Below are 27,997 nucleotides of genomic sequence, written 5' to 3'. Positions count from 1 at the left end.
AAACAACTTAATATAGAATTTTCAAGCATTGCACCACCTTGAGGGCTTCTCTGATGTTTTCTGTTTCAGAGCAACAGCTTATAGCTACTATTTTTATATATATATATATATATATATATATATGTATAAAGCAATAAATAATGGGGTTTAAGTGTTTTCTTTTCTGGGAGGAAAAATCCAGGTTAAGAGCTTAAAACGCAGATTTCTATGACTGTGTCATGCCTGACCTGTTGCATGGCACAAGCTACCTCTCTGTGTCTTTCTATCTGCTGCTGATTTAAAATGTACTCAGACCAAAATCTCCTCAGAGAAGAAACTATCTCCTTCTGGGCATTTTTAGAGTGCCCTTACCCATGATTGAAATGATTTATATGCAGGTTTACTGCAAACAACTGGCATGGCTTTTGGAAAAATCACCTCATTCAAGAGATCTTTCCATGCTTTCATTTCCCCTGAAAATGGCAAATTTCATTAATATTTTAAAGTGGTTTAGGATGCTAGGAGAGAAGGAATTAAAGAAGTGCAGTCTTATTCTCAGCATTTTTCAGTTGAGTACTGGAACTGCGAAAAGCTTTTAACCCCTAAGAAACATTATAAAGAGATGCTGTCATACAGCAGTCATCCCATGATGACTAAATCTAAATCTTAACAAGCAGCAATGGAATTATCCTCCCAGTTCATCTGTGAGTTTGGTAAATGGGTAAAAAGTAAATTATTTATACTCTTTAAAACAAAACAATGGCTCAGGCTTCAACAGACTTGTAACCTGAGCTACGAGACAGCTGCTGTGCACCTTTTCTGAAATTCATTAGCCTCTCCTTAGTTACCATCTACTTCAAAGGTTAACAGAGTAGGCTTCATGCCCTACAAAGAGAGTAGCTTAGCCTGTCCTCGCCATGAATGCACACACAAGGTCACTGCAGATTTGCCAACACATAGGTACCCTGGGAATCCAAGGAGCCAGAAAGCCTTCTACAGTTCACAGGTACAAATGCCAGAAGATCTCAAAGCAACACCTTTATTCTTCCTAACTATACCAGCAGGGTGTGGGTGAGTTCCTACACTGCATAACTTTTTACTCTACCAATAGGAATTTTCATTATCATCTAGTTATTCTTCAGAAGAATGGCCACTCTGTATATTGATTAAACATCACCTGCTGTTAGATGAAAATATTACCCACATGACAGCATATATTTTTTCCTGAGACAGGCAAGAAATTGGACAGAAGATGCGTCAGAGCTGGATAAGAGTGGAAAGTAATGTTGCTTTCAACTATTCCCCAAATATCTTGGATATTAATTCACAATGCCAGCATTATCCCAGACTTTAAGATGACAAAAATGTTCAGAATATACTTCTGTTTCTGGCCTTGGGCTACAAGCATTAAATGCCATTTCCCCAGCAACATTAAATTGTTTATTCAACATATAACAATACTGTGTTGAAAAATTTTAAAAATATTGTGTAATATATGTTTATTTAAGTCCAAGATAACAGAAAGCATTCTATTATATGCTCCATGGGGGGGGGGGGGGGGGGGGGGAAGGGGGGGGGGGAAGGGGGGGGAAATCATTTACTTTTGTTGCTGTTTCCTACTTTGACTTTAAACACTCCCTCTTAACTACTTTTGTATTTTATTTATTAGGGGAACTGTTTCAACACAAAACATTTTGTATGGCTTTTTATTATAATTTTTGTTTCTTTCTTTCTTTCCCTACCTTGTTTGATTACTTCAGGGTAGGTTTCATCTGAGGTTTTTAGCCTGGACACTGTGTTTACAGTATTAGAGCTTACAATATTACTTGAAGCTCAAAAAAATTGACAATATTTTTTCTCTTTATCAATTATGCATATACTTTTCCTGGAATACCATATATATCAATAGTGTATATTTGGAGGAGCTTCTTGGCATTCTGGCTACTTGCTATTAAGCAGAGGCTGAAAATCAAAATTAATCAGTCTTACCAGAAACAGTTGGAGGGCAAAGGTTCCCTCACAAAACAGTCCCTGGGGCTCTGCTCCACACCACCCATCTGTTGCATAATCAGTGCTTACTCTACGCACAGAAGCTCCAATGCAGAATATGGATTAGAAATCTGTACTGTGGCATCAACAGAAGAAAGATTTGCCACAGAATGATTTGATGCTAATTTCTAAAGTCAGCTTCATTTCAAAGATTGGATTTTTCTAGTTTTTGTTTTTGTTTGTTTTTTTTTGTTTGTTTGTTTGTTTGTTTGTTTTTTTAATATTCATGTTACCAAAAGTCTATTCAAGTTCATTTTCTGTCACTCATCCTGCTCTCCAATCTTACAGGCAGCACTTTTCATGTCAGTATCTCATAGTACTTGCTGGATTGCTTAATTAAAAACTGCACAGCATCCTTAAGGGTGTGTATACATCAATAATATTCAAGTTTACAGAGAAAAAGGTGGAGCTACTCAGAGGTTATATTACTTGTTTGTGTCTCACATCAAGCAAAAGAAGCAACCTGTGAATTTTAAAGTTGGAATCTGTGCTTTTTCCACTGGAACAACACTTCTATTGTATTTTGTCAGGTAAATGTTTTAGCCTCTATCCATAGCACAAGGAAAAGAGCCAGCCACAGAACTGATAGTTATCTCTGTGATAGGCTTTCACAGTCACAGTCATTAAGTTCTCTTTGGTATTTTACATTTAAAATGCCTATGTACTTACTTATGCAAGCTTTTCCACAAAAAGAGACCAACTAACACTTGTTTTTCCAGAGCCTTACATTAATGCCAGAGGGTCATGCATTTAAAAGATCTTAATGAGTTAAAGGAAAAAAAAGCACAACAGAACTATCAGAGGAAAACAATAAGAACAAATATTTAAATATATACACTGAAATATAGATCAGCTCAGAATTAAATCCTCTATCTGTAATTTGAAATACAAGAATCCAATACATGACAACTTATACCTGAAAGTTAGTGGGCAGTTCTGTGTAAATTTTAAGACTGTGAGGATCACTGACATGTTTTTGAGCATACCACAGTTTTATCATTTTTGCTATTTAGCTTTAGCAAAAGTGTATTCACCATAGGATTTACCTAGTTTCTATACCTACATGCACATTATTGCTGTGTATTTCTCTGCCTTCAGATGAAATAATTCTTAACCCTGCATCTGATTTCTACTAGTTACTATTGCTCACATGGCACAGAAATTGTAAAAAGATCTCTTAAGGCTGATATTGTACAGTGTTTGAGGATTACAAGCATCAATAGCTAAGATTTAATGTGATAAACCTCTGTGGTTTATACATAGTAATGGTGAGAGTAGACTAATTTTAGTCCTAAACCTTGCTATAGGTAACAATTGTATAATTAATCTTGTCTTTATTTTTTCTTTGATACATAAATATGCAGAAGACTATGGTGGTCTGATAAGTTCGCATTTTTATTCTTATTTTGTATGTATTCTAAGGCTTTGAAAGAGAAATTGGTTTCCCATACAAAGATGCTTCTTTATAAAGAAAGTTCTTCTTGTCCAAAACTAAACTGGTTTTAATTCCCACAATAGAAGATGACCAAATACTACAAGATGACACATTCCCACTGGGGATGTGGAGTTAGGAAAAAGCTGAGCAGCAAGCTAACAAAAACCTAAGCCCTAAGACCTTCAGTTAAAACATCCTGCAAAGAGGATTGGGTTCAGCTACATCAAATCCTCTGCACAAACACAAAAGACAGCTTCTGAAGGAAAACCTTTTGAAATAGCCAACCATACTGCAGGAAATTCAAAATTTGTCAAGAACTGTAAGAAAACAAGTTAAAAGAATTGCATGACATCCCAATTTAACATCTGACATATCAGGTGTCTTACTGACTACATGATGTATTCTAGCTGAAGGACTGCACTCATTGGGAGTCAGGAATGCATTTAGGAGCTTTGCTGAATTGGGTCCGGAAGGGCTAACGAAGTGAATAATGTTTATGGTAAAATTAAGTACTTATACAGGAGATTATCCATCAACATTTGTGTTTAAGACAATCCTAAATGCACTTATCCCCACGTTTCATTTATTCCCCCCCCCAGTTTCCCAAGACAATAAAATTTTGCAAGAAGTCTCATTTCAGAAATGATATTTCCCTTCCCAAATATAAAATACTCTGGCTACTTATGCAGCTACTGTCTGAATGTGAAATTACTTTTGTCAAAGGGACCAGAGAAGATTGCAAGTGGTGGAGTAACACCTCTAAATGTGTCACTGCTCTTTAGCTGAGTCATGTGAATTAACCACATTCAAGCTCCTACCTAAGATGCAATTGCAAAATATACTTTGGTATCTAAGCCACCATAGAGAGGCAGTATATTTGAATTTCTGCTCACAACAGGGTAGCATCAGACAAGATCATTTTACAATATCCAATGATGTGACTCTTCAGGCAGCAGTAACTAGGTCATTTACAACCATCTGTTCTCAGCCTCAGTCTCCCTGCAGTCATCACTGAAGCTGTGCGCTAATTAATTTTCACCTGCTAATCAGTAGAGACACCTCTGAAACTAACAAATCACCTACTTCCAGTCAACAGCTTCTGGACTCTTGTGGGTGGCGTTTCCGTGAGATTTTTTACCAATAAAGGTAAAATTTTTCTGTGCAAGAAAGACCCCCTGTAAGGCTTCTGACCTGCTCCATGTACAACAGTCCTGTGAAAGAATAAAGTACTCTTCACCTGAATCTTCAGGTGAAGAATAGAGGGTACATTAACTATTGCCTCCAAATCAACAAAGTATTTAGGCACCTTGTTAATTTTGATACAAGAAATTAGCCACCTAAATGCTTGGAGATATGGACATAAAAGACCTGTCTGAAATCTCATGGGAAGTTTGTGAGGGAGCAGGAAACTGAATCACATTTTCCCAAGTACTACATAAGCATGCTAACCGCTGCAACATCTTTCCCTTCTTACGTAGTTTTAAATAGGGCAACTAGCTTACTACAATGTTACTGAAACTTCATCTTAAACTGTAAGATCAATACATAGCTCCAACCCAGAATGGTTGTATTTCATTTGTTCTGAAGACTAATAAAGCAAAACTCTTAATACCATATGCTCTTCAAATCTTCCAGCTCTAACTAATGGCACAACTTATACTGAACTTTGGGTTTTATTACATACATGTTTTCCATGTATATATCTATTATTCCTTTTAGAAGTCCATTTGTTGGTTTGGTTGGTTGGTTTTTAATTACATTCTTCAAATGGGTTGGTTTTAGCTTCATGGAATGATCCTGCTTTTAAAAACAAACTTTTGCATTATCACAGTACTGTTACTTTGACTTAGCAGGTGCTGTAAAAGGAGCCAGAGGAAAAACTAGATAAATAGTGTAAGAAAGTATCTGTAGACCCATGAAAGCTGCTCAATGAGAAACAAATGGAAAGAGATTATGATCTAGTTTCTATACTACTGGTTGCGATTCTGTATCACAGTTCATCAGTTAGAGCTCAGAGAATTATTATTTATAAGGTGTGAACAGTGTGCAGCATTCATGAATAGTCCACACTAAATAAGGTCAACATAACAACTCACAGAAACTATTACTCACTCTCTTGAGCATATAACAACTTTGAACAGTAGCTAGCCAAGCAGTACTGCTCATAAACTGTAGCAAGGACAGTTCCTCCCCAAATTCCCAATATGCAGTATTGTCACAGTGTCTGGATATGGTTGTCAGCTCACCTGTACTCAGCAGCAGCCAATCAATAAGATATTTGCAAGCCTATCAGCAAGGATTAGACATAATTCTAAGGGATATATTCTGTAATCCCTGCTTTTCCAGATGTATGACAACTATATAAAACAGCAGAAGTAAAGGAACCAGAAAATCACATCTTTAGAGGCTGACTTTTTGGTTAGAGGGTAATAGCTGGTGCATCACATTCTCAAGCTTGCAGCTGATGCTCCAAGGGTGCAGCCAGGCATCTTCATGCAGTCAGTTACAGGGTCAGGGTCTAATGGCCACAGTGCCATGCAGGTAAGAAATGAAAATGCATTTTGCCCTGGATCCATGTACGGTGAAGTTCAAAACCAGGATCCCAATTCAAATCAAACTGCCTTGTCTTTATGAAAAGCAGAGGTCATCGCTGAGTTTATATTTAAAATCTGGTTTTTGGTAGACAGATTTTTTTGCATAGTTGGGGACAACTGTAAAAGAAAGAATAAACATACCTATGAACATTTCTGTGATAGAAATTGCATATGTGAAGAGGAAGAAGGAGCAGAGCCGTTAGCACTGGAACTCTGCCTTTAATCTAGACCTGCACCTATGCTCTGCATGTCAGACCCTGGGCACTGGAGACATACTCCCCCACTTTTCCCTTTTCTCCCAGCAACGTGCTACAAGTGGTAACCCAAACACGTGCCTGACTTTGTCTAAGCATTGATTAAAACACATCTGGGAGGGAGAAGGGTCAAGGGCAGGTCATTCACAGCTCTTAATACAGGGTTTGGTTCACCCAAGTTTTCAGTTTGCTTTTAAAGGCACAGGTTAGAGTTTACACTGATAAAGCTACAATGCAGAGAGTGCTGGTCGCATATGCAGGAGCACAAAGGGCTGTGAGCACTAGCACAACTCTCCCCTGCTTCTGCAAGAGAACCAGACCACTGATGGCAAGGCAAGACTCAGCATTTAGCTTAAGTTGGTTATCAGCCTCACATTCTCTTCTTTCTCAACATGCAACTTCGGTTTCTAAGCTTTTTGTGTGTGCTATGAGACATGCATAAATAACAATGAGTGATATCAGGTAATTATCACAGCAATTGTGATATCCTTATGTAGTACCTTTACAAATCAAGGGAAGCTTTTCCTTTTGGAGACAGAACATGAAGTGAAGAATGTGAAAATTGCCTGTATAATGCTGCCACAGGGATGCCTCTCAAATCATTTTATCAGCAAAAAGGAAGCAATGTCTGCTGGTAACAGCTGAAGATCATGTTCTAATTTTAGCAGTTGCAGTTAACTCATTCCCAATGGAGTTGCACTTACCGTGAGAAGGTTTCTAACTGCTTCAGCACTGAAAGGAAACAAGCATCGAGTCATTCAACTGCAGTTCTATATGCAAATATGCTTTTTGGCCCATGAAGGGAAAGCATATGGAATCTGCTGTTATAACCCATTCAGCCAAACATTTCCACACATTTCTTATAATGCAAATGCTGAAAAAAAAAATTCATTTTCCACACAGTGTTTTAGCTGTCCCTATACAAGTATGATCATTAGCATGCACGTGCATTCTGTTACAGAGCATGTGTATAGGAACTGTATGCACACTGCATACATAGAATTGGTAAGAAGAGTTTTAATCAACAGATACATTTCCCTTGACATCCACAGCTATATTGCTGATTTTATTCATAGAGTATGATTATGTCTTATATCTCAACAGATATTAAGCTGATGTATTACATTTTTATTAAACTTCTGAAGACCATAATATGAACTGTCCTATTTTTTTCAATTATTAATTCCCAGAATGGTGATTCAGTATAACGAATTTAATTTCACACAATACAGTCATTCCCTGCATTAACCTCTAACAGGGCCTGCAATAGAATCCACATCACAGCTAGTCAACAAAAGGGGAATAAAACCCCAAAAGCTTCCTTACAGTGAAGGTGATTTAGTACAAGGTCCTGAATAAAATTCTTTTATAGTTATGAGGCTTTTGGCTGATCCTAAATCATGCACTTAGTGATAGGAGAATCCTAGCAGCTAATATTTCAGTATATTAAAAAGAAGTAAGGAGACTCCCTTGGTGAGCAGTGCTAAATATAAGGCTCTTTAAAGAGTGATTTTTCAATGAATTGTGTAAACAGATTTGAACTTTAGAATAAAATCTTGAGCAAGTTATTTTGCAGTAGAGAATGAGAATTCTTTTTTCATTCAAAAGGATAAGAATAAAGAAAAACACAAAAATGTTAAATCCAGTGAAGGTCAACATAAAATTATGATGTAATGTCCAGGTAAGTGTTCTTGAACTGTCACCTGGTTTTCTGCCTAGATTGAGCCCTGCTGTGAGCCTGTGACTGAACAGAGGTGTGAAGATCCCACGTGAGCTGGACTCACACAGGCCTCAGGAAGGTTTTTCAATGGAGCGTGCAGCTTGTCACTACAGATGAAATAGCAAAACTGGGAACCTCTACATTTATTGGCAAAATTCACTGAGCATGCCGATATGTACTCAGGAAGGGGATCTACAGATACAGATATAGATAGATACAGATCAATCAAGGAATTCATACTGGTGAATCATTCATGGCACTAATATGTAGACAGATGTGAACTCACTCTGTCCCTTCCCAAAACTGGCCAGGGGCTGTAATGCACTGGGGCTCAGCACTATGCTAATGCACAGCCCAGCTTTGTAGAGGCCTCTGGGCTTGGAGAGAGGGGAATACAAATGGGAATTATGCTGGCATTTTTCCCCAGACGTTTAGATACCAATACACAATGGGGGAGGAAACTGCATTCGAACAGCTATAACTTCAAAAAACCCCTGAAATCTATGAGGATGAACATGACAACTGATATAAAGTATTCCTGTTCTACTCTGAAGAGCAGATCAGCACCTAAAATATGTTGAACTTCAGGTGTAAACTTCAGCCTTTTTGCTTCAATGATACATAAGATCACACTAAATTTTAAGCATGCCTGCAGGCACTGTTGAACTGTGGCCTGAGTGAAAAGTGAAGGGCACTGCCCTAAAATTCTAGGGTAACTCCAAGGGTTACCTTGGAATGCTTAGATGAGATAAAATTTCCACAATTATTTTCACTGCTCTGAATATTTAGCTCCCTACTCATCCATTGCTACAAGTATCTCAAATCTGTGAGCAAACAGATACACAACAGTTAACTTTACAGAATTATGATTGCGGCTTAAACTCAGAGGGGGGAAGGATGATAGTAATTTCTTAAAAAATATCTTCTAAAACAGAATTATAGGCTTAAATACATATATTCACCTTATCTACTGATGGATAATAAAATTTAGAATGCTCATGTGCATCTTTTCCTTGCTTAGCATGAAAAATAGACTGGTACCTCATTTAGTTTAGCAGCAATACTATTACTTTTTTTTCTCAGATAGTATCAAACAAATGTTGTAGTGTATTTTTTTTAGCTCAATGTCTGAGAAAATTTACCCCTCTAGACTCCCTGATTGATATAGAAATATGCATCTTAAACCTTATTTCACTGCACAAAAAAAAAAAAAAAAAAAAAATTAGGATGGAGAAATTAAAATTGTTATGGACTGTTGCAAACAAAACATCACACTGAAAAATATTTTCCCTTTTGCAGGCTGTAATTATACTGAAAAGTATTTTTCCTTTTGCTGTAATTAGCTGTTCAGAACATATTTAAAAACCTAATGGCTGCAAACTGACAACTGCTTTATTTTTTTTCCACTTTGTGTCAGGACTGGATAAACTGTGTGCTTCTTTTTCACAAGCATCTCCTTCTCAGAAATCTCTTCCCATTGCCATTACATTGGATTCAACTCTGTCACAGCTGTGCTCAGCTATGTGAACTCCTATCACAGGACAGGCTTGTGTCTGGCAGGAACTAGTGTCTACTCCCTCCTTATTCCCCCAAAGAGCAGAGCATTTAATTGTCATCTTGGGCATCAGTGCCTTCCTAGCAGCAGAACCAGGCAGTGCTTTCCACTTCAAGCTGTAAAGGCTGGAGGCAAATGAGAGCTGAGAGGAGAACAAGATACACCATCTCTTCTAAATAATCTTAAGAGTAAAGGTGGAGGGAATCAAAGGATCGAAGGAAAAAGTTAGAAAGGAGAAATCACACCTGAGGTAGGGAAGAAATCCGTGAGGATGGGATGGGGACAAGAAAAAAAAAAAAAAAAAAAAGGGAAAAAAAAAAGGAAAAAAAAAGGGAAAAAAAATGAAAAAAATGAAAAGAAAAAAAAAAAAAAGAAGGAAAAGAAGGAAAAAAAGGGAAAAAAAAAGGAAAAAAAAGGAAAAAAATGAAAGGAAAAAAAAGGAAAAGCCCTGTGAGAGAGAAGGAACAGATCTCATGTGAAATGGAGTTTCAAAGGATAAAAAGTTGCTGTCTCCCATTAGTTGTAGTTTTGAAGATTAGTGTGTGTATTAGGCAGTAATACCCCTCGTGTTGCTATCACAGAAGGGAGGTGCACACACACGTACTGGCACTGATCCTACAGGGTTGGCTTTTCTCAGACGGGGAAGGGCTGTACTGGGGGGCTCCCCCCACGCCGGCCCTCGAGCGTTCCCTGCCGTGCTGCTTCAGCTCCGGCCGGTGACCAGCACGACACTTTCAGGCACCTCCTTGTTTGAGGGAGTATCAGTGAGGTCTGACTGCCCTGTGTTCCCCATACCAGGAAACTGCAAACGTTACTCTTCAAACTTTTAATGGTTTGGAGAAGAGCAGCAGACACAGAGCCCTGTGGACTAAGCCCCTTCTTTACCCACCACCGTGGGTGTGGAGGCTGAGACAGAGCAAGTTTTTCCTTGCTGCCTGGCCTGGGCACGGTGGCCACAGCCATGGGAGTGGGGAGGGGGATTTTCTAGGATGGGAGCAAGCAGGGCTATCATGGACCAGTGACTTGCAAAGGCAGGACACATCTCGGCATACTTCGATCAGCTGGAGTTTAAACACGTAGTCTAGGCCATTTGTCTGGGCTACCTCTGAGATCATTGGGGAGAGACAAACACTGTCAGTGTAGCACTCATCCTTTGACAAGCAATTCTCTAGAATAACTGAAAAAAAATTTTCAAAATTCTAAAACCTTGAAAGGTTGCCTGTCTCACTCTGAGGGTATATACTACTAAATTCTTTGCATCCAACAACTCAAAATAGTGAATGCTATCAATCTAGGATAGATATCAGAAGGCTAAGACCTCATCATCCTCCTACCACTCTCTCTGAATTGTCACATTCCTCGTACAAAAGAAAAATTAAGTGCCATATTCAATTAATCTTGAAATAACCACCAAATTGTCACATACTAGGATTTTGACTTCCCTAGATGAATCTACCATAAATGGGACCAAATATGCACATTTTTGTTGGTTAGTTGTTCTTTCTCTTCCTCATTTTATTATTTACATTTTTGTTCAACTACCAGCTTTTCTAGGCTTGTGAAATAATCACAGAAGTGAGGAGCAGCCTGATGTTACTTGCCATAATAATCCCCTTGCTCAAGCAAGATTTTAAAGATTTTTAAAAAACAGGCCCAGCAACCACAGCTTGCAAAAATTGACTGTAACTTCTTGTCTTAGTCTGAATTAAATCAGGGAATGGCCAGATCTTAACAGGGGAAGAAAAAAAACAGAGAAGCCTCCAGAAAACTAGTGACTCTTCTGTGATATCAAGCTCTATTGGGAAAAGCAAAAGCTCATTAAATTTTACCAATTAATTTTTAAATGAAAGATTGAAAAAGATGATCACCTTGGTTGCTTTTAAAGGAAATAAATGTCTAGTCTGGAAAAGATGCTATCTGTTGTATAATTCTCTAATGTGTGCTATATATTTTTCAAGTTCTGAAAATTTTACAGTATAACCTACACTGCGGATACATTTACATTTTGTTAAATAATCAGAGGTCCTTTAAACTTCACTGTATATAAACTACAAATAGTTACAATATAAAAGTTCTAATCTTTGCCAAAGAGAAGTAGCCCTGATGGAATTAATCTTATTAGTGAAATACTGATAATATTAGCATGCAAGAGATGCAAAGCTGGGTGCAGGTTTTGATGTAACGTTGCTCTTCACTGTAATGCAACCTCAAACAATAATGTCAAAAACAGTTATTCAAATAGTGGATCAATAACACGTATGCAGTGAAGCCTCGTTCCCTGCTTAGATTTCATTTCTCTTACCTGGTCTCTTCTGTAGCTATAAAGAAACCATCATCTGAAGCATCAAGCCAATTTTGCCTCTGTCTCTTGATCACTGGAATGGTGCTTGTCTTAATGGCACTTGCACTGGCTTGCAAGGCCTTACCATTAGTCATATGAACATGGGGAGCAGCGTGCTGAAATCATAATAAAAGGGAAAGGTATTTGCCTGGGAATAAGCATAATTCTGTACACTAATTCTGCTGTAAAGGGCAGCCTAGACACAGCACTCTTCTCAAAAACTAGCTAGTCTTCCTCAACTAGTACCTGGGGCCAGATAACACCCTGTGCACACTGACATGTTTTAACCACAGGTCTCAAAGCTCTTTAAAAACTAAATTAATTATCAATAATGCCATTTTATACAAAGAGAAACCGAGGCATGAATCAATGTCATGAACTAAGCAGTTCTGCAACAGAAACCCCTTGATTTTAGGAGAGAATTCACATTTTTCTGAGCAGAACCCCAGCATCCCAACCAATGAGATATAATTTTTCATCCAAGTATGATGTTAATCTAATTTTTTAAAATCCATCCTTCTCAATTCATAGGTCCTTACTCTGCCTGTCTTTATTTTTAAATAAAAGTCACTGAATAAGACAAGAGGTTTGGTCCTGCTGCTAACCTAAATGGAAGCAGGATAACTAAGGTTTATATCACCTTGCTGGTGCCATGGTTCTTAGATTTACTCACCAGTCATTACATGTGAGAGCTGACTGCAGTACATCTGCATTCATTTTAATACAGGTAACATTAAACATAGAGCAATGAATTAATTTTCCAGTAAATCTTTACCTGGAATAATTGTGCAACGAGAGCAAGTAGTCAGATCTAATGAGAAAAGCTGCCTTCTGATATATGAAAAGGAGAGAGTGAAAGTAATGTTTTCTATATCATCTACAGGTAACATTTTGGAAGAATATCCCATTACAAACATATTAATCTTGGAAATTTCAATCTTGTTTCCCACATAATTGATTATCAGTAGGACTAACTAATAACACTATTTGACTAAAACAGATATGATAGAAGACATTATACAAAGATGAAAGTTTGATTACTTTCACATGGATTCAACATCATGTTTTCTTAGGAAGAGGTACTATTTTCTTGGTGAAATAATACCAATATCCCACATTATTGACAGAATTTTTGCAATATTCCTACAATGTGCATAATGCTGCACATTCATGGAAGTATACCCTAATTAGGGAACCAATTCCACAGTCACCAAGTAAGGAAGGGCCTGGTCATATACACAAAGTCTAGCAGAACAAAACACAAAACTGATCTCTTAAATCACGTCATAAAAACATATAACAACCAAAAATAATCAACAAGGGCCTCATTTCTTCTGTACAATTCTTACATTCATATTCAATACATTATATTCACATTATGCCACAACTTTCAACACACCCCCATCCGCATCATTTTCTCCCTCCAGTAGGACAAACTTTATGCATTCAATGAAAAATTCTAGTGTTCATTATTTTAGCGCAAATAACTGAACCATCTCCTTTATGATTCCTTATATCTGATGTAACAAAATCAAACAACAATAAAAAGAGCAACAAGACATCAAATCTGAGCGAGTCACATGTAACTCTTGCTTAAAGCTAAACTATTTTCCTTTGTCTTAGAAACAAACAAGATTTATGGTGAATTTGGCTGTTGTTGCTCATAGGGCTGTAAACCTATCTTTGCAGTCTCTCTAAATATTTGCCTATTTTTTTCCAGTTTTTCATTCAGTGTATGATATCAGTGTCTAGACTGCAGTTTGGTTTTCACATATTTTTTTGTATTACCCTTGGTAGGGAGGAAGAACTAAAGGACATGCTACTAGAAGTAATTCAGCTGTTATTTAGAATTCATGCATAGAAAACACAGCCATACGTCAGCTTTCACACTAATTATTTTTATCTGGCAATTGCCAGTGCTGTACATTACAGAGGAACATTCAAGGGTTCAATCTGCAATTTTTTGCTGTGCTTCTCCAGTCAGAAATGGGTTTAAGTTACAAATATAATAATTTATATCTTTTCACAGTCTCCTTTCTAATACACCACTGAATGTTTCCTTTACTCAAGACAACACATAGAGGCAAAGAATGTTCAGAAAATGTACAAGGTACAAAAAGTGTATTTCTTATGGCATAAATTCTGAAGAACAGTTAAGCCTGATGGAAAAAGTATGTGTTTTTTCATAATACATTTTCTCCTGGCAGAGACAGATGTCATTACTAGTTCTGAAGTTTTGTTTTGTCTACTTTTATTAGACCCTAACTCTTATTCCAGGCAAGAGATAACATTAGAGAAAATGGTGAAAGGGTTACAATATAATCTCTTTTCTGTTGCATCATATTGGTTAGAATTTTCTCTTTTATTTCCCTTCTCCCCTGGTCCTTTCAAGCTATTTGAAGACATTAATTACATTTTGCTTAAGGACAAGAGAAAATAAGATCATTGTTCTCCACTCTGCTAGGGACCACATTATCATTACTTCCTAGTTAATCAAACCAATTGAAGTTCTTGAGTAGAAAATCAGTTCATTAGTTCCTCTCAAAAAAATATATTTACCACTGTGTATAAAGATGAGCATTCAATGCCACTGTCACACTAATATCGACACAAAGAGCAAAATGAACTTTCATACAAAGTACCTGTTAAATGCCCTTTCTAGTATTATTACAACGGTTTTAAATTTTCCCCCTCTAGCACACAGTTAGGCTTGAAAGGCTACGAAAGCCTCAGGAATACTATCTATACTACCACAGAAGCCCTATTCATTCAAAAGCCCTGCATGCAAAAAGTGTCAATAATTTAATCATAGCAGTTCCATGTGCAATGAGCATCTGGCATTTTGATTTTGACTGCGTACATCATTAGTAAGCTGTGCTGTGATTTTCCAACAAAACACTGGTATGAAGAGCCTGTATACCAGTGGCAGATCACAGAGCAGCACCTGAGCAGCAGGAGCTTTACCCAGAGTTTGCTAACTGCATGCTGGACAAACCCTCCTCTGTGATGAGTGACTTCTTTCTCCCAAGTTCCTCCTCACTGCAATCTAGGTACGTTCACTGAGAACTCTTGCACCTCTAGGACAAAATTGTTCCATGCCCAGGAAACATCATGACAAAATCAATCTTTGAGTGCACTTGACAGAAAAACCTCGCAAGGCGGAGGGAACTCTGGTTTGCGCAATGTTACATCCAATAAAGAACACAAATATTTAATTCAGCACAGAGTCACCCCTGGGAAGAGCTTCACTTGCCCATCAGGGGACGTCTCCATGCTGTGGACTGAACACACCCTCAGAGACCTCTGAGACCAAGGGCAATCTTTTCAAGGTCTTCAACAAGGAGTTTATGGGCAGACTGTTTGTTATAATGCTTTCACAGCTTCCCCTGTCCCCTGCTACAGCACTTCTCTGGGGGCACTATTCTCAGGTACTTCTCTCATAGGCTGGTGCACATCTTGATTTCTAAGTGCTGCTCATCAAAACTCACCTGGCAGGGGCATGGATTTCCCATTTGCAAACACAAACATTCATTTCCCAGTGGGCAACTGAGACACCTCCAGTGTTCAGTGGATGCGATAGTCCCTTTCATGAAGACGCTACATGTGTTTCTGTCAAATCTTCTGGAAGCAGCAGCACAGAGTTACTAATTCAGTCAGTTGCTTAACTTAAAACTGTCTTTCAATACAAGGTGCACTAAGCATAAGGCTTTGCTGTGTCTGGAAAACGGAGGAATTGGCTATTGAGCATCACTATACACGTGGTATGTGCTGTAGTGGCAGCTACCAGACCAACAGTTTGGATACTATTCCAAAGACACCTACAAAGATACTTCACAAACACCTTACATTAAAGTGGCAATTTAATATAGCATCTTTATTACGGAGGGTAAATCTCTTACCCTCTTTAGCTCTCAGAGCAATTTCAAGCACAAACACATAAAGATACATGTTGGAAAGTCAAGAGAGGAATATTGTACAAATTCAGAAATGGGACTCCTATCCCAAATCACAGTCGAGGCTCCTGCCTACATGTTTCTCAATTTGTACTGGCATATAAGTGGCTGAACATTTATTTGTTGAGAGCCACTGAAGATTCTGAAAAGACATCCTGCTTTGAAATAAATACATAACACTAACAGGCATTATAGGTATAAAAACTGATGGTGAATGTCTATGCTGTGGCTGAAAGAATGTTTAACTGGACTACCATAAATTACTAAGTGGACTTGAATTTATGATCTCTTACATTTTTCCCCATCTTTTCAAAAAGGAAAAATTCCCATTTCCTTAAATTAGCATTTTTAAAATTTTTGTCACATCTTTACATGAAAAATCAAATCAAGTGAAGCAGAGCAAAAGAAGCTCACTACATGGAGAAAAAAAAAATCACTAGAAGAAATCTGGCATACTCAGATGATTGGTAATAAACCATATCAATTTGTTGAAAATATTTTGCATTGCCCTAATTATACAGGATGTAGTGTAAAACAAGTGTAGAATTACGTTAAGTTTAAATCAGGTATTGATTCTGTTTTGCAAAACCTGAAGTGTTCTTATTTGCAAAGGCATTAGCATTATACCTCTAACAAGCTCCAACATTTAGGGCTGGTTTAGTTTAATTATTCATAGAGATTTGAGATTAATGCAAAAATTACAAAACAGTCTCCACACAGCATGGAGTTGCAAATGTTGATACTAGCATACAGGTACACATTCATTTGGGTTTAGAATTTCATTTAAGAAACCCAAAGGCTATTAAAAAAGGATTTTTCAAACAACAGATCATATACAAGAAATTAACCAAATAGTCAACCCAAGTATTACTTTTGAACCTCCTGATTTTCTATCAAACCTTTCACAAAACACCTAGACTAGATGTAATGCTGAAAATCCAAGTTAATCACTTTCTGTGCAAGGCGGGGGGTGGGGAGGTGGAATCAAACCAAACCAGACAAACAAACAAAGAAAGATGACAGCCGATTTTCCAAAACTTCTGGGTTAAAATACATAATGTTTATAGCCTCTCTATTTCATGGAAGTTACACAAAATCTACATAAGGTCTGAATAAATTATCTCTTTAGAAATAGCATTTTGAAGTAAGTATTTATTTATATAAATCACTAAATTAGTAATGAAAGACTAACCTACGCATATGTCCACAGAATAAGAGGAACCTTTTTTTATAGTTAAAACATCGAATATCCCCTCCCTCCCCATCCCCTCACACAGATCCATAAAATTTTGTCTAGTTTTTTATTTTTATGAACAAGAATCTGAACCAAGAAATAGAGAGATGTCATTGTATTTAAATACAAAAGAAGAATTCTTGCATTGTTCTCAGAAAAACTTCACTTCTTTTTCCTTAGAAGAGTACATTCTTTTCCTCATTGGCTTTGATTTTAACATAAATCTAAATCTTCAGAGACAAGACCAGATTTAATGCCTGCCTTATGTTATTTCATCACCTATAAATGCAGTTTAAAAGGAGTTTGAATACTTTACCCTGGTAAGACAGAAGCGTTTTTGCATCAAAGCATCTGAGGCAGTATACCAATTTGCTGCTATACCTCTCACATTCTGACTGACTAAAGATCATGCTTTAACTTTTTATTTGTTACAGTATTAACCATAATGAGTCAGAAAAAGGGGATTTTATTTCAGAGTAATTATTTATTGCAATAGTCATTCAAAAATGGATCTCAGCAGTATTGCTTTACTATGTCTGTATTGAATAGATAATCTCATAGTGTTTCTAATTCGAGGAATGGTATATTTTCTGGATTTACTGACATATTCTACCTACTCATTGGAGAGTAAGAAATTTTCCATTACACATTCATTTATGATTTAATTGCAGAGAAGAGTGGACATACTGTTATACCCTTTTCACACTAAAGAGAATACTTATTTTAAATTGTACTTTTATTTATTTAAGTGTAATGGACAATTACTGCACACTGACTGCAGAACATTAGTCTGAGTGGTCTGAGTTGCCAGCAGAGACGTCTGGAGAGATTCACAACACAGGAACCTCAAGAACTCAAGTTACTTAAAAACCTTTCTCTTATCTCTTTAAAGTTTGGCCATGTTTTGGTGTGAGGACACATTTATATAGGCAAAACCCCCATTTCTTTGGGTCAGTTTTTAAAGCTGTTTTGATACATTAACGGAAAAGAGAGACTGACAAAATGTGTTATCTTCAGAGTAAAATCAAGAAGGGGAAAAAAGTAAAGGTAAAAGAAATGTGAAGTTTTCACCAGCTTCAGCATTAACCTCTAACTCTTTTCCTGACATCAATGCAGGATTTAAAAGAAGTTTTTATAAAATTGTTAATCCCTTCCAATATTTTATAGCAGAGAAATACAGTTAAGTAACTCTAAGCATCTTATTTTGAAGTACGTCTATTTAAACCAAATTAATGAGAAAGGATTACATCACATCCAGTAAAAAAAATCACTTACTCCAAACATACCTCTACTATTTTGAAATTTTGTGAACTGTAGTCCTTGCCTATTTATTATCCATTTGTACTGCACTATTGATGATAAAGGCAATTAACTAAATTTACCCTTTCTCCCCTGTTGAATCAAGTATCTGTGTGGGCATTTACATGTCCCACGAATGCTGTACATACAGAAAAGGCAATAAACTTGAAGAGCATCCTGAAAACTGTAGGAATGAAAACAAACAAGCTCACATCATGTTTTGTTGGGTTTTATTCTAAAATTTGAAAACTTGCCTCAAAAATTGGTGGTCTTCCGAAAATGGATATCCCTCCCTCCAAATATCTACAGGATAGGCATGAAACATTCCCAGCCAGAGAAGGTTTCCTTTATGTGGATTTCTGTGCAGTCCTTATCTAACTTTTATTAGGAGTTTGAAGCAGAAAGAGACTGATAAAATTTCTAACCCTATAAAAACCCAAGACAGACACTAATTCCGTAACATTTTTATACATAAAACTTTTTAATCTTGTTTTTGAAGATGTATCTGCCTGTTTAAATATTTCTCTATATCTGGCACCCAAACTATCAAACACAAAGCAAAGTCAGAAACCAGCTTCACAGGAATGTCATGCAAGAAATTGCTCAGCTACTGTTCTGAACTTTAAATGTGCTCTGACACATGTGATACATATAGAATGCATAGATTTTATCAACATTAATTTGACATAATCAAAAATCACTTAAACACATAACACACAGAATTGTAATTCAATTTTTCACCTATTAAGACTGCTACTTCTTAAGCTATTCAACCTCACATTTCTTCCAAGATTTTCCATGAAATGCAGTAGCAGACAGACTCATTTTATCTCTACAGAAATACTTGACTTTATAAAAAAACACACCAGTGGCTTAGGATACTACCATATCCACTTTATTTTCAAAGGAAAAATTGCATCTATAGACAGACTGATACCCATAATCTCCTCAATACTTACCATTATTGTTCTTGTTGTATGGCTGGATGATTCTGGAAAACAAAAAAAGCACAGCGCATTAGAGTATTGGCTTTATCCATAAAAGCCCTATTTTTTGATGTTCACCCTGAAGGATAAGATGCTACTGTTCAGCTACAATGAACATATCAGAAATGCAGACATTGAAAAGATATCTCATGAAATGAGCATGAGAACCATCACTGGTCCTGAAAATATACGGCACACTATAGTACGCTGTTAACTGTACTCATTCTCTTTGATTTATCCTCTTCTGCAAGAAAATATAAAAATGGAACTAATTCATAATTCATGTTTCAAAAGTGTTTTTTTTTTTTTCATTTTGCTTTTAACATATGGCATCATTTAATATGGAGGATTAGCACTGCAGAAAAAAAAAACAAATATCATCAGCATAATTCCATTACTATTCCCATTTGAAAAAGTTTTATAGAACTAGGCAATCCTTCTAAGAATTTTGAGATAGATTCTCAGTTTGAAATTGACAAAGTATATAGAGAAGCGTAACATCCAGAAATCTTATTCTCTCCTATATCAGGAGACTATAATCAAAAGTCACTCAACTGAACTCACAGTTATATTTATATAAAATTGCCAAGGAATCACTACTAGGCAGATAGCTAACCTAGATTTCACCCTGCTGATTAAATTAAATTACATTCCTTTTTTTCCCTTCCAAGGACAGAAATCTCACCCTCTTCAGCTTTAAAATGTTACAGTTAACGTATTACAGCTGTGTTCTCTTTCAAAGCCATATAACTTCAGTAACTAAACATCCCCCTAAGCAGTTAAAAATACTGCAAGAAAATTTGCTGCTGATCTGTAAGATGCAAGATGATGCTACTAGCAATCACATAGACTTGCTTAAAAAATTGGGTAAGACACACTATCAGCTATAGTACACAGAGTTCTTAAGGAAGAGACATTTATCAATACTACATGCAGTTCTGGGTAAAATATACCAATTCTGCATGAATTGAGTCAACAGAGTCTCAGTTCTGCAAGTGAGATAAATGTACAGTAATTACAATGGGTTAGTTATTCTTGACCCAGTTCCAAACTGCAGCTCTTACGGGGGTCCCAACTGGCATCACACAAAGAATTCTCTAGGGGTTTTGTTATTGTTAACAATAGTATTAAAGAGATTAAAAGGACATGAGAAAGAACAGCTGCATATCTCTTTCTGAAAAAATGGCAATTACACTCTCAAACTGGTGTTTTTCTTTCATTTTGAGGAGTCATTTTAACCAGTCTGAAGGTATAATTCAATCACTGATAGAAACAAAGACAAACCAATTTTAAACATCTCAAACTATTCTGAAACTTCAATTCTATATTCAGCAGCAATTCCTGTATCTAGTTTACATTTACTTTCATACAAGTCTTCATCTCTAATCAAATCTAATTAAAAAAAAAAAATCAGTACAGTTATCCATAACTTCCCATTGAAAAAGGTTCTGTAAAGTGAAAACCTACATGAAGCCACTGATATTTTATTTGTGACCTCCTCTGCCAGCCCCCTCTTCCTCTATTTATTCACACAAAACCTATCATATGTATAAAAATACATTTAGGTCACCATTCCTCTGGGTAAGTTTTAAACTGGTAGTATAAGAATTAAATACCATGACAGTCTACACTTTCCTGATATGTGAATATATTTGGCACTCTTATAAAGTAAGAGAAGATCACAGTAAAGTGAAGAACTCTAGAATCTGTTCAAATTTTATCTTCAAAGTTATTTCTGTTATTACAAGTTTATTTACTTATTTGACATCCCAGTGAAGTAACATTTCAGGATCCGAACGTTTCTGGAAAAACCCAGAAACTGCATTCATGGAGATATAACTACCTGAATAACTCTTGAGACAAGGACTCATCCTGTTTATAAGCCCAACTGCCCAGTAAAAAACCCACCAACCTATCTCCAAGAGCAAAACTGCATTTCCTGAGGAAACCTGAACTTAAGCAGAATTACCAGGTTAAACAAAAAGGATGGGGCTGCTTCTCTCTTGAAATATAGAGAAGATACATTACACAGCACTTCCAGTCACCCCCAAAAAGATCAAAGTGAACAAACAAAAATCCGCAATTTGTATACTCAGTATACTGCAGTAATAAACTCCTCACTCTCACTCAGTGGTGCTATGGTTTTGGCATAACTTTATATGCCAAATCCATAAAAAATATGCTTAGCCATGGTTGTCCCAGAATGCTCAGTCACCCTCTCAGTTCCACAGACAACTAGTGAGAGAATATCTCCCCAGAGGGAACTGAGCTGAATGTACCTGGAAGCTGAAATAGAGTATTTCTGAAGAATACTTTACAGACACTCTTAACACAATGCCAAGAGCTGTTAATTCCAGGATATCACACTGATAACCTATTAATCAAACCGAGCAAAGAAGTGAAGAAAGATCTGATGTATTTGTAGAGTAATATCCCTGTGTTATATCATACAATAAGAAACTCTCTGCTTTTTGCATATCTTTTTCTTCACTTTTATTGCTGTAGATACTGAAATGTCATCTAAGTTGCCAAACATCTTTTAGAAAGACCTGAGTATACCCATAAATAAAAAGCTAGGGAAATAACTGTTCAATAAGTATACATAGTCAAAAGATTCTAGGATCTAGCAGAGACCATTAAGGTGCTGCTGTTACACAATTTAAACTCTTACATACCCTGATACCTAAATATTCAGATTTTAGAACTGAGGAGGTACTGCTTTCTTCCAGAAAATAATTACACCCTGATTTGGCAGGATTATGTGTGGAAAACTTTGCTTTTAATTAAGGCAACTAAGGAAGAAAGTCCTTACTTCCAATTGAAAAGGCAGTCATGCAGCACTCAAAAAGGCATGTCTTACAAAAGGTCTGAACACAAATGCAACCTCCAATGCAGCTTGAGGGCAACAGACCTTATTTAAAAACCATTAATGTCTTGGTGTTCAACAGAACAGAAAATAAACCCCTGGATTTTCTGTTTTATCTACTAAGTTTTAGAATGTGGCAGGGAATTTAAATAATCAGGCTCGAATCTCAGTGAAACTGGCACCAGCAGACACCTGGTTTATAAATGAGTTCTTATAGCAAATGATTTTGTGCGAGGCAAAGTTCTTGCCTTCTTCACTTGAATTCACAAAATTCTTGCACTACTTCAGTAGAAAGGAAACTCCAGGATACAGAATGATTCTCTCCTTAAGGCCGACAAAGTGCTAGTGAAGTGGATGACTTCACTTTAAACAGAAATGGTCACACAACATCACTAGCAAGGGGTTTTGGTGATGTGAGTGAATTACAGTAAATGCAATTTCAGTACTGACAGGATGCTTACAAGTTTATTATTGTGAATAAATTGATGTACCAACACCTGAAACTGCCTGAGATGCTCCTATTCTCTTTCTGTGACATATTTATTTAAACTGAAATAGAAATGAGTAAGATGTAAAAAGAAATTTCGTCACATTAGAGGTTACTTTTCCAGCCACACTGACCAATCAAGTATTTCTCCCTGTTCACAGGCAGTAAGAGACTATAAAATTTCCCACTGTAAAACCATTTCAGGCTAAATCAGAAAAAGTTCACTGCTAAGGGATGGTGTCAGCTACAGAATTATTTCAAATTTACGTATTATTCCCCAGTGACATATTATTTTTTTTTCCCCTTAAGAGTTATTTGAGCCAGGATGGAAATGACATCTTTAATAACACTCCAGTCCTTTTCCAGCTGTTCGTGTTATGTTTGTATGTGCCATTCCTCTGTTTTGCTGATAGAAAACTTAGTTATCAGATAATCATCTTTCTATTTTATATTAATGGGGTCATCAGCAATACTAGTGGGTTAAAGGTACTATTTTTCTAAACCTTTCAGAATAAATATGCTTCAGGATAATGTCATTTAGAGGCATGGAAAATAAAGGCAGACAGGCAATAGCAGAGGTGTTTAATCCTAGTAACACTGTTTATCATAGTGCATAAGACTACAAAGAATCTTTTCAGGCAGGATGGATCACCTTATGAAATAAGCTGAGCAAGGAAGACGGTTTCATTATTTGGATTATTAATATTTTCAGTAACCGAATGTCATTGCTTTTTTCCTACCAGTTTGCAGCAATGAAACAAGTGACAGTCAATGTTACTTCAAAAGTGTTATTTAAAAAGAATATATATACTTATATACATATCTTACAATCATAATGAGTTTGACTTAATTTGAGAAGACCTTTAGTCTCCCAAGACAGAAATCTGAAACACTAGAGAAACAATATGCAGACAAGAAAAGCAAGAAGCACAAAAATGTACAAAATTATGACAAAGCATTTTCCCCAGATGCAGGATCTTTCCAGTTACACTGCCTAAGCACTTTCTGAAGGTGCCTTCCCTCTTGCATTATGTACTAAAATTGTTAAGAGCTATTGCTCTGCAATCATAGCTTACATAAAATAATCAACTTACTTGACAGTAATCATACACAGAAGCACTTTAAGTATGAACTCCAGATCTCAAATCCAGAACACTTAATTCATGAGGTAATACACTGCTAATCCTGTTATCCAACAGACAGGATTCTCTTTCTGAAACTTTAATTCTTTAAAATAATACTAGGGGAAAGCAGTGATTCCAGGAATCAGGTTCTGGTTATCTGCATTGTGTTTTAAATGCTAACTTAATTGTAGTGTTGCTCTTACTGTTTTAAGAGCAGATATATTCTGCCAATTAGAAAAGCCAGTGTTACCGCAATTTCATGCCTACACATTACCCATATATAAAAACAGAAACACTGATTCAGCAGCAGAAATGGGGCAGATCCCTCTGAAGTGCCCTTTCCTCCACCTGCAATCCCACATAGCTTGCTCTTCCTGACTGCTGCTGTTATCAGAATTATCAGAAGCACGTGCTACATGGGTGAATAGAGAGATACAATGCTATAATATTTTAATAAGTTTTCATTTCCCTAGTACAGCAAAATGTAAGTGATGTATGGCACACTCAAAGTGGCGTATCAAAACATGAATGCAATTCTAGTTCTGTGCTTTTTGTTAATCAAATATAGGTAAAGAAGCCTTACAAATCCAAAGACACATTTTTCAAAGAAAGCAAATAAGAACAAAACCAAAAAAATAATCCCCTATTCTATTCCTCATGTATTTGTACCCTTGGAAAAAATTCACATTTCACAAGACAGAGTAAGCCTGAGAACTGAACGTAAATTGTATTTTGACTTTGGCAAAACAAATGAATCGCTGTCTATATTTTAAAAACCCACAACACAGCACTACACTATGTTAACATTTAGGAACAGTTCTTTCTCAGAGGAAATTCAAGAAAACACGGCTTTCCTGATACGGTTTTGCTCCTCCCAAGTCCTCTGGTAACCAAGTTCATCACAGAGAAGTCTCACTGCTTATCTTTACCCACTCAAAAAATACTCTGCCGTTTGAGCAGTTTTCAGACACAGAATGGAAGCCTGTTCTTTTATTTGTAATCAAAGAATCTCGAATACTTGGCAGATAACTGTAATGTGAATTCATTGTAGGCAAATGATGACCATACATTTATCATCTCAAGACAATAAATAATTTTCTCAACTTTAAGAAATTCTGGAGAAAATAAAAGATATTTCTCTTCTTTTTTTTGGAGAAAAATATTTTCCTCCTAGTTGATTATTTTTTGCGTGAAGTCACGATGTTGTTTGCATCTGGGGTTGGAGGAATGAAGAACAAAGTGGGGAGGGGAAAATCATCAACTCATTGTAAATGAACTGAAGGAAAAACATTGGTTTAGACTACAAAAATTTAAACAGAAAAAAAAAAATGTCTTGAGATGTGCAAATATGAGATGTAGTAACTTAGTTCTACAAATAATTGACAATGTCAGCAGTAACACCCTGGGGTAATTAAGGCCTGCATCATTTTCCAGGTACATACTTTGGGGTCTGGAAGTTGTCACTAGTTCATCATCTCCAGAATCATCATTTGTACCTCTGCAAAAGCAAGTGAATATACTGACCACAGAAATGCAAACTTTAGTTTTAACATGCATTTTAGTCTTCTATTAAATATTTAAAATTATTGCTTCCAGTTGGACAGTGAAAATAGAAACTCGCTACTCTTGTGCATGTTGCAAAAATCAAAGGTAAAAAGGTTGTTTGGTTAATCTCCTGAGGGTCAGAGATAGCTTTAAGGACTTTGTATAGAACAGCACAAGGCTCTTAACATAAAACATTTCATATCACGACGTAAATAAGTGCTCTGAGTAATATATGTTGGGAAATAACCAAAATCCATAAACACCCTTTCTCATAGTCCTCTGCTTCTCCAGTAAATGACAGTAACACAACATCAATTTTTCCAGAGACATCTACTTTCCGTGCTCACATTTCCATCGATATCAGTGCATACATTTCAGTAAGAGATCTGCAGCCAAATATTTCAAAACACTTGCTGGCTATACCAAGGACCCAAGCTAGAATGAACATGTCCAAAGTAAATTTCAGAGGAAAAACTGACTGTGGAACAATATATCCCTTTTGTTTCTCTCTATTGAGAAGAGTGGGTATACACAATTCAACATCAATCATACTTTGTGTCTCAGCATGGAAGAAACAGCAAAAGTGGATTCACATAGTAGCTTGTATATCACATCTCATTTTTTCCTACTTCAGCTGGAAATCATTGGTATGTAAAATGAGGTTTATAATGATTTATGTAGGTTTACAGTTTATTAATATGTAAAAGAAAGTTTAAGGTTTTAATTTTTAAAGTAATGAAGTGCCAGATGTTTTCTGGTATGCATTTAACACTGATAGCCTGCCACCACAGTAGAACATCTCCATCTCTACCAAAAATTAGTATTGTGATAACAACAGTCAGAGACCTTTGAGAAAAAACAACTCCCTCTGCTGAGAAATTACATCCTACAGTGAAAACTCCTTCCCTCTAGTGTACTTTCCCATAAGGTTATGAGAAGTTAATTATGATGAAGCACATATTAGATTTGTTTTCTCTGTTTCAAGAAAATTTGGGGCAGGAAAGGCTCCAGTCTCCCTGTTTGTCAGTTAGGCTGCTTATATTTTCATGGATTTGTCAAAAGTCTCAAATTCCCCATGGAAAAATAGGAGTGAAATATAAGCCTTTCTTCCTTGCCTATCTCCTCAATAGGCAATACTATTAGTCATAAGCAGAGAGAGAGAAGGATTGACCAAAATAGCATCTAAAATAAAAGGTACATTTTTTTGAGGTCTCTCTCCCTTTGCCAATTGCTCATGTCACTTTCTCATCTTGCTGTGCCAGAGATGTGCAGGTTCTGAGGAAAACAGACCCAAAGATTGCTGTCTCATTCTTAGATATAGCTGCATACTTCAGTATATTGAAGAAATTTTGACTGTTGAAAGAATTATCTTGAAGGCATCAGGACATCTCAGCCTGAAACACAGCATTAAAGGTCTGGGCACGGGAAGAGAGAAGGAGGATCAGGGCTGTTGATTGAAGTCTCTTCAGCTATGATCAACCCGTTCTTTTATTTCTGCCCACAAGTCATCAAAATGGTATCAACAGGCACAGACTGATTTCTGCACTCATTAGTGACGTTAGTATCTTGGACATCCTGTGGATATTCTGGTTCTGATATATGTAAAAATAAAGAAACGCCTGCAAGCTGAGAGAGATTATACTCATGTAAAATACCTCTACCTGATCTTTCCAAATATTATACAGAAAATTATCATTACTCACCCTGCCAAAACAATAGCCTGACATGAAACTTGACTGCTTGGATGTAGTGTTGCTCACAGTTAAGCAGCTTGTGGATGAAAGTAATTGCTCAGAATAATTTCAGACACTGTAATTTAAAGATCAGATTCAAAATATCTACAAAGGACTTTACAGTCACACCTAAAATCTTCCCATCGTCAACTCCAGTCATAAAATTGGATACACGTAACATTCTGCAACGTTGTGATTTTCTGAAGACAGAATCTTCTCATTTGAAAGAGACTGTCTTCACTGCTGAGAACCACTTAAATATCTTGTGTTAACTTTATTTTCAGAAGCAGTGGAAACACTGCATCTCAGAGTAGTTAAAAGCACCAGCATACATATTACATGAAAACTCCCTAAAGTACTGTGATTTTTTTTCTTTTTTTTTCCAGAATGGAAAAAAGTTTTCTGGCATTTTTCATTCCATCCGACAGAATGCGAGATTTGCTGTTGTTTGAAAATAAAAGGAAAAACACTCCTCCGAGACCATCCAGAAAAAGTCGTCCTCCTACAATAAAGGACACAAACAACTACAAGATCTTCTCTCTGCCTAGTTACAATGAAGTGCAATTTTACTTATGTCTATGCCTTGTATATGAATGGGTTCATGCATATAACAACAACTACATCTCTCAGCCATCAGTGACTGACACTCGGGTCAGTTAATAGCAAGACATCAGGGCACAAACCTCACCAGTTACGATGAGAAATGAGCTTCCTCATCATTCTCAAAAAAGATTGAGCAATAGTGGTCTGTATTGACAGACTCCCTCACCCCTACCAGTCGCTCCAGGCTCTTGCTGTAGGTGCATCCATGTAAAAATGAAAGTGAAATTTGTGCTGCATTGG

At 36.6% G+C, this 27,997-nt stretch overlaps 1 protein-coding gene across 7 annotated transcripts in view; it reads right to left on the bottom strand.

Moving 5' to 3' along the window:
* MTA3 (metastasis associated 1 family member 3) overlaps nt 1-27,997 on the bottom strand; it is a 141,787-nt gene that overhangs the window by 9,735 nt on the left and 104,055 nt on the right. For 5 of the 7 annotated variants that reach the window (XM_032989299.2, XM_032989297.2, XM_042789617.1 and 2 more), the window contains 2 exons: nt 19,373-19,404; nt 11,889-12,043 (listed from right to left, as the gene is read on the bottom strand). In XM_032989299.2, the coding sequence (XP_032845190.1) occupies nt 11,889-12,043; nt 19,373-19,404 (187 nt within the window). Of the gene's footprint in view, nt 1-6,785; nt 6,837-7,015; nt 7,044-11,888; nt 12,044-19,372; nt 19,405-27,997 lie in introns of those variants that run through there. The other 2 variants (XM_042789614.1, XM_042789615.1) reach the window with 2 other exon arrangements.

This window comes from Tyto alba, unplaced genomic scaffold (genome assembly GCF_018691265.1).
Source record: "Tyto alba isolate M040663 unplaced genomic scaffold, T.alba_DEE_v4.0 Super-Scaffold_16, whole genome shotgun sequence".
NCBI classification, from domain to species: Eukaryota; Metazoa; Chordata; class Aves; order Strigiformes; family Tytonidae; genus Tyto; species Tyto alba.
This window is presented reverse-complemented; position numbering and strand designations above follow the sequence as displayed.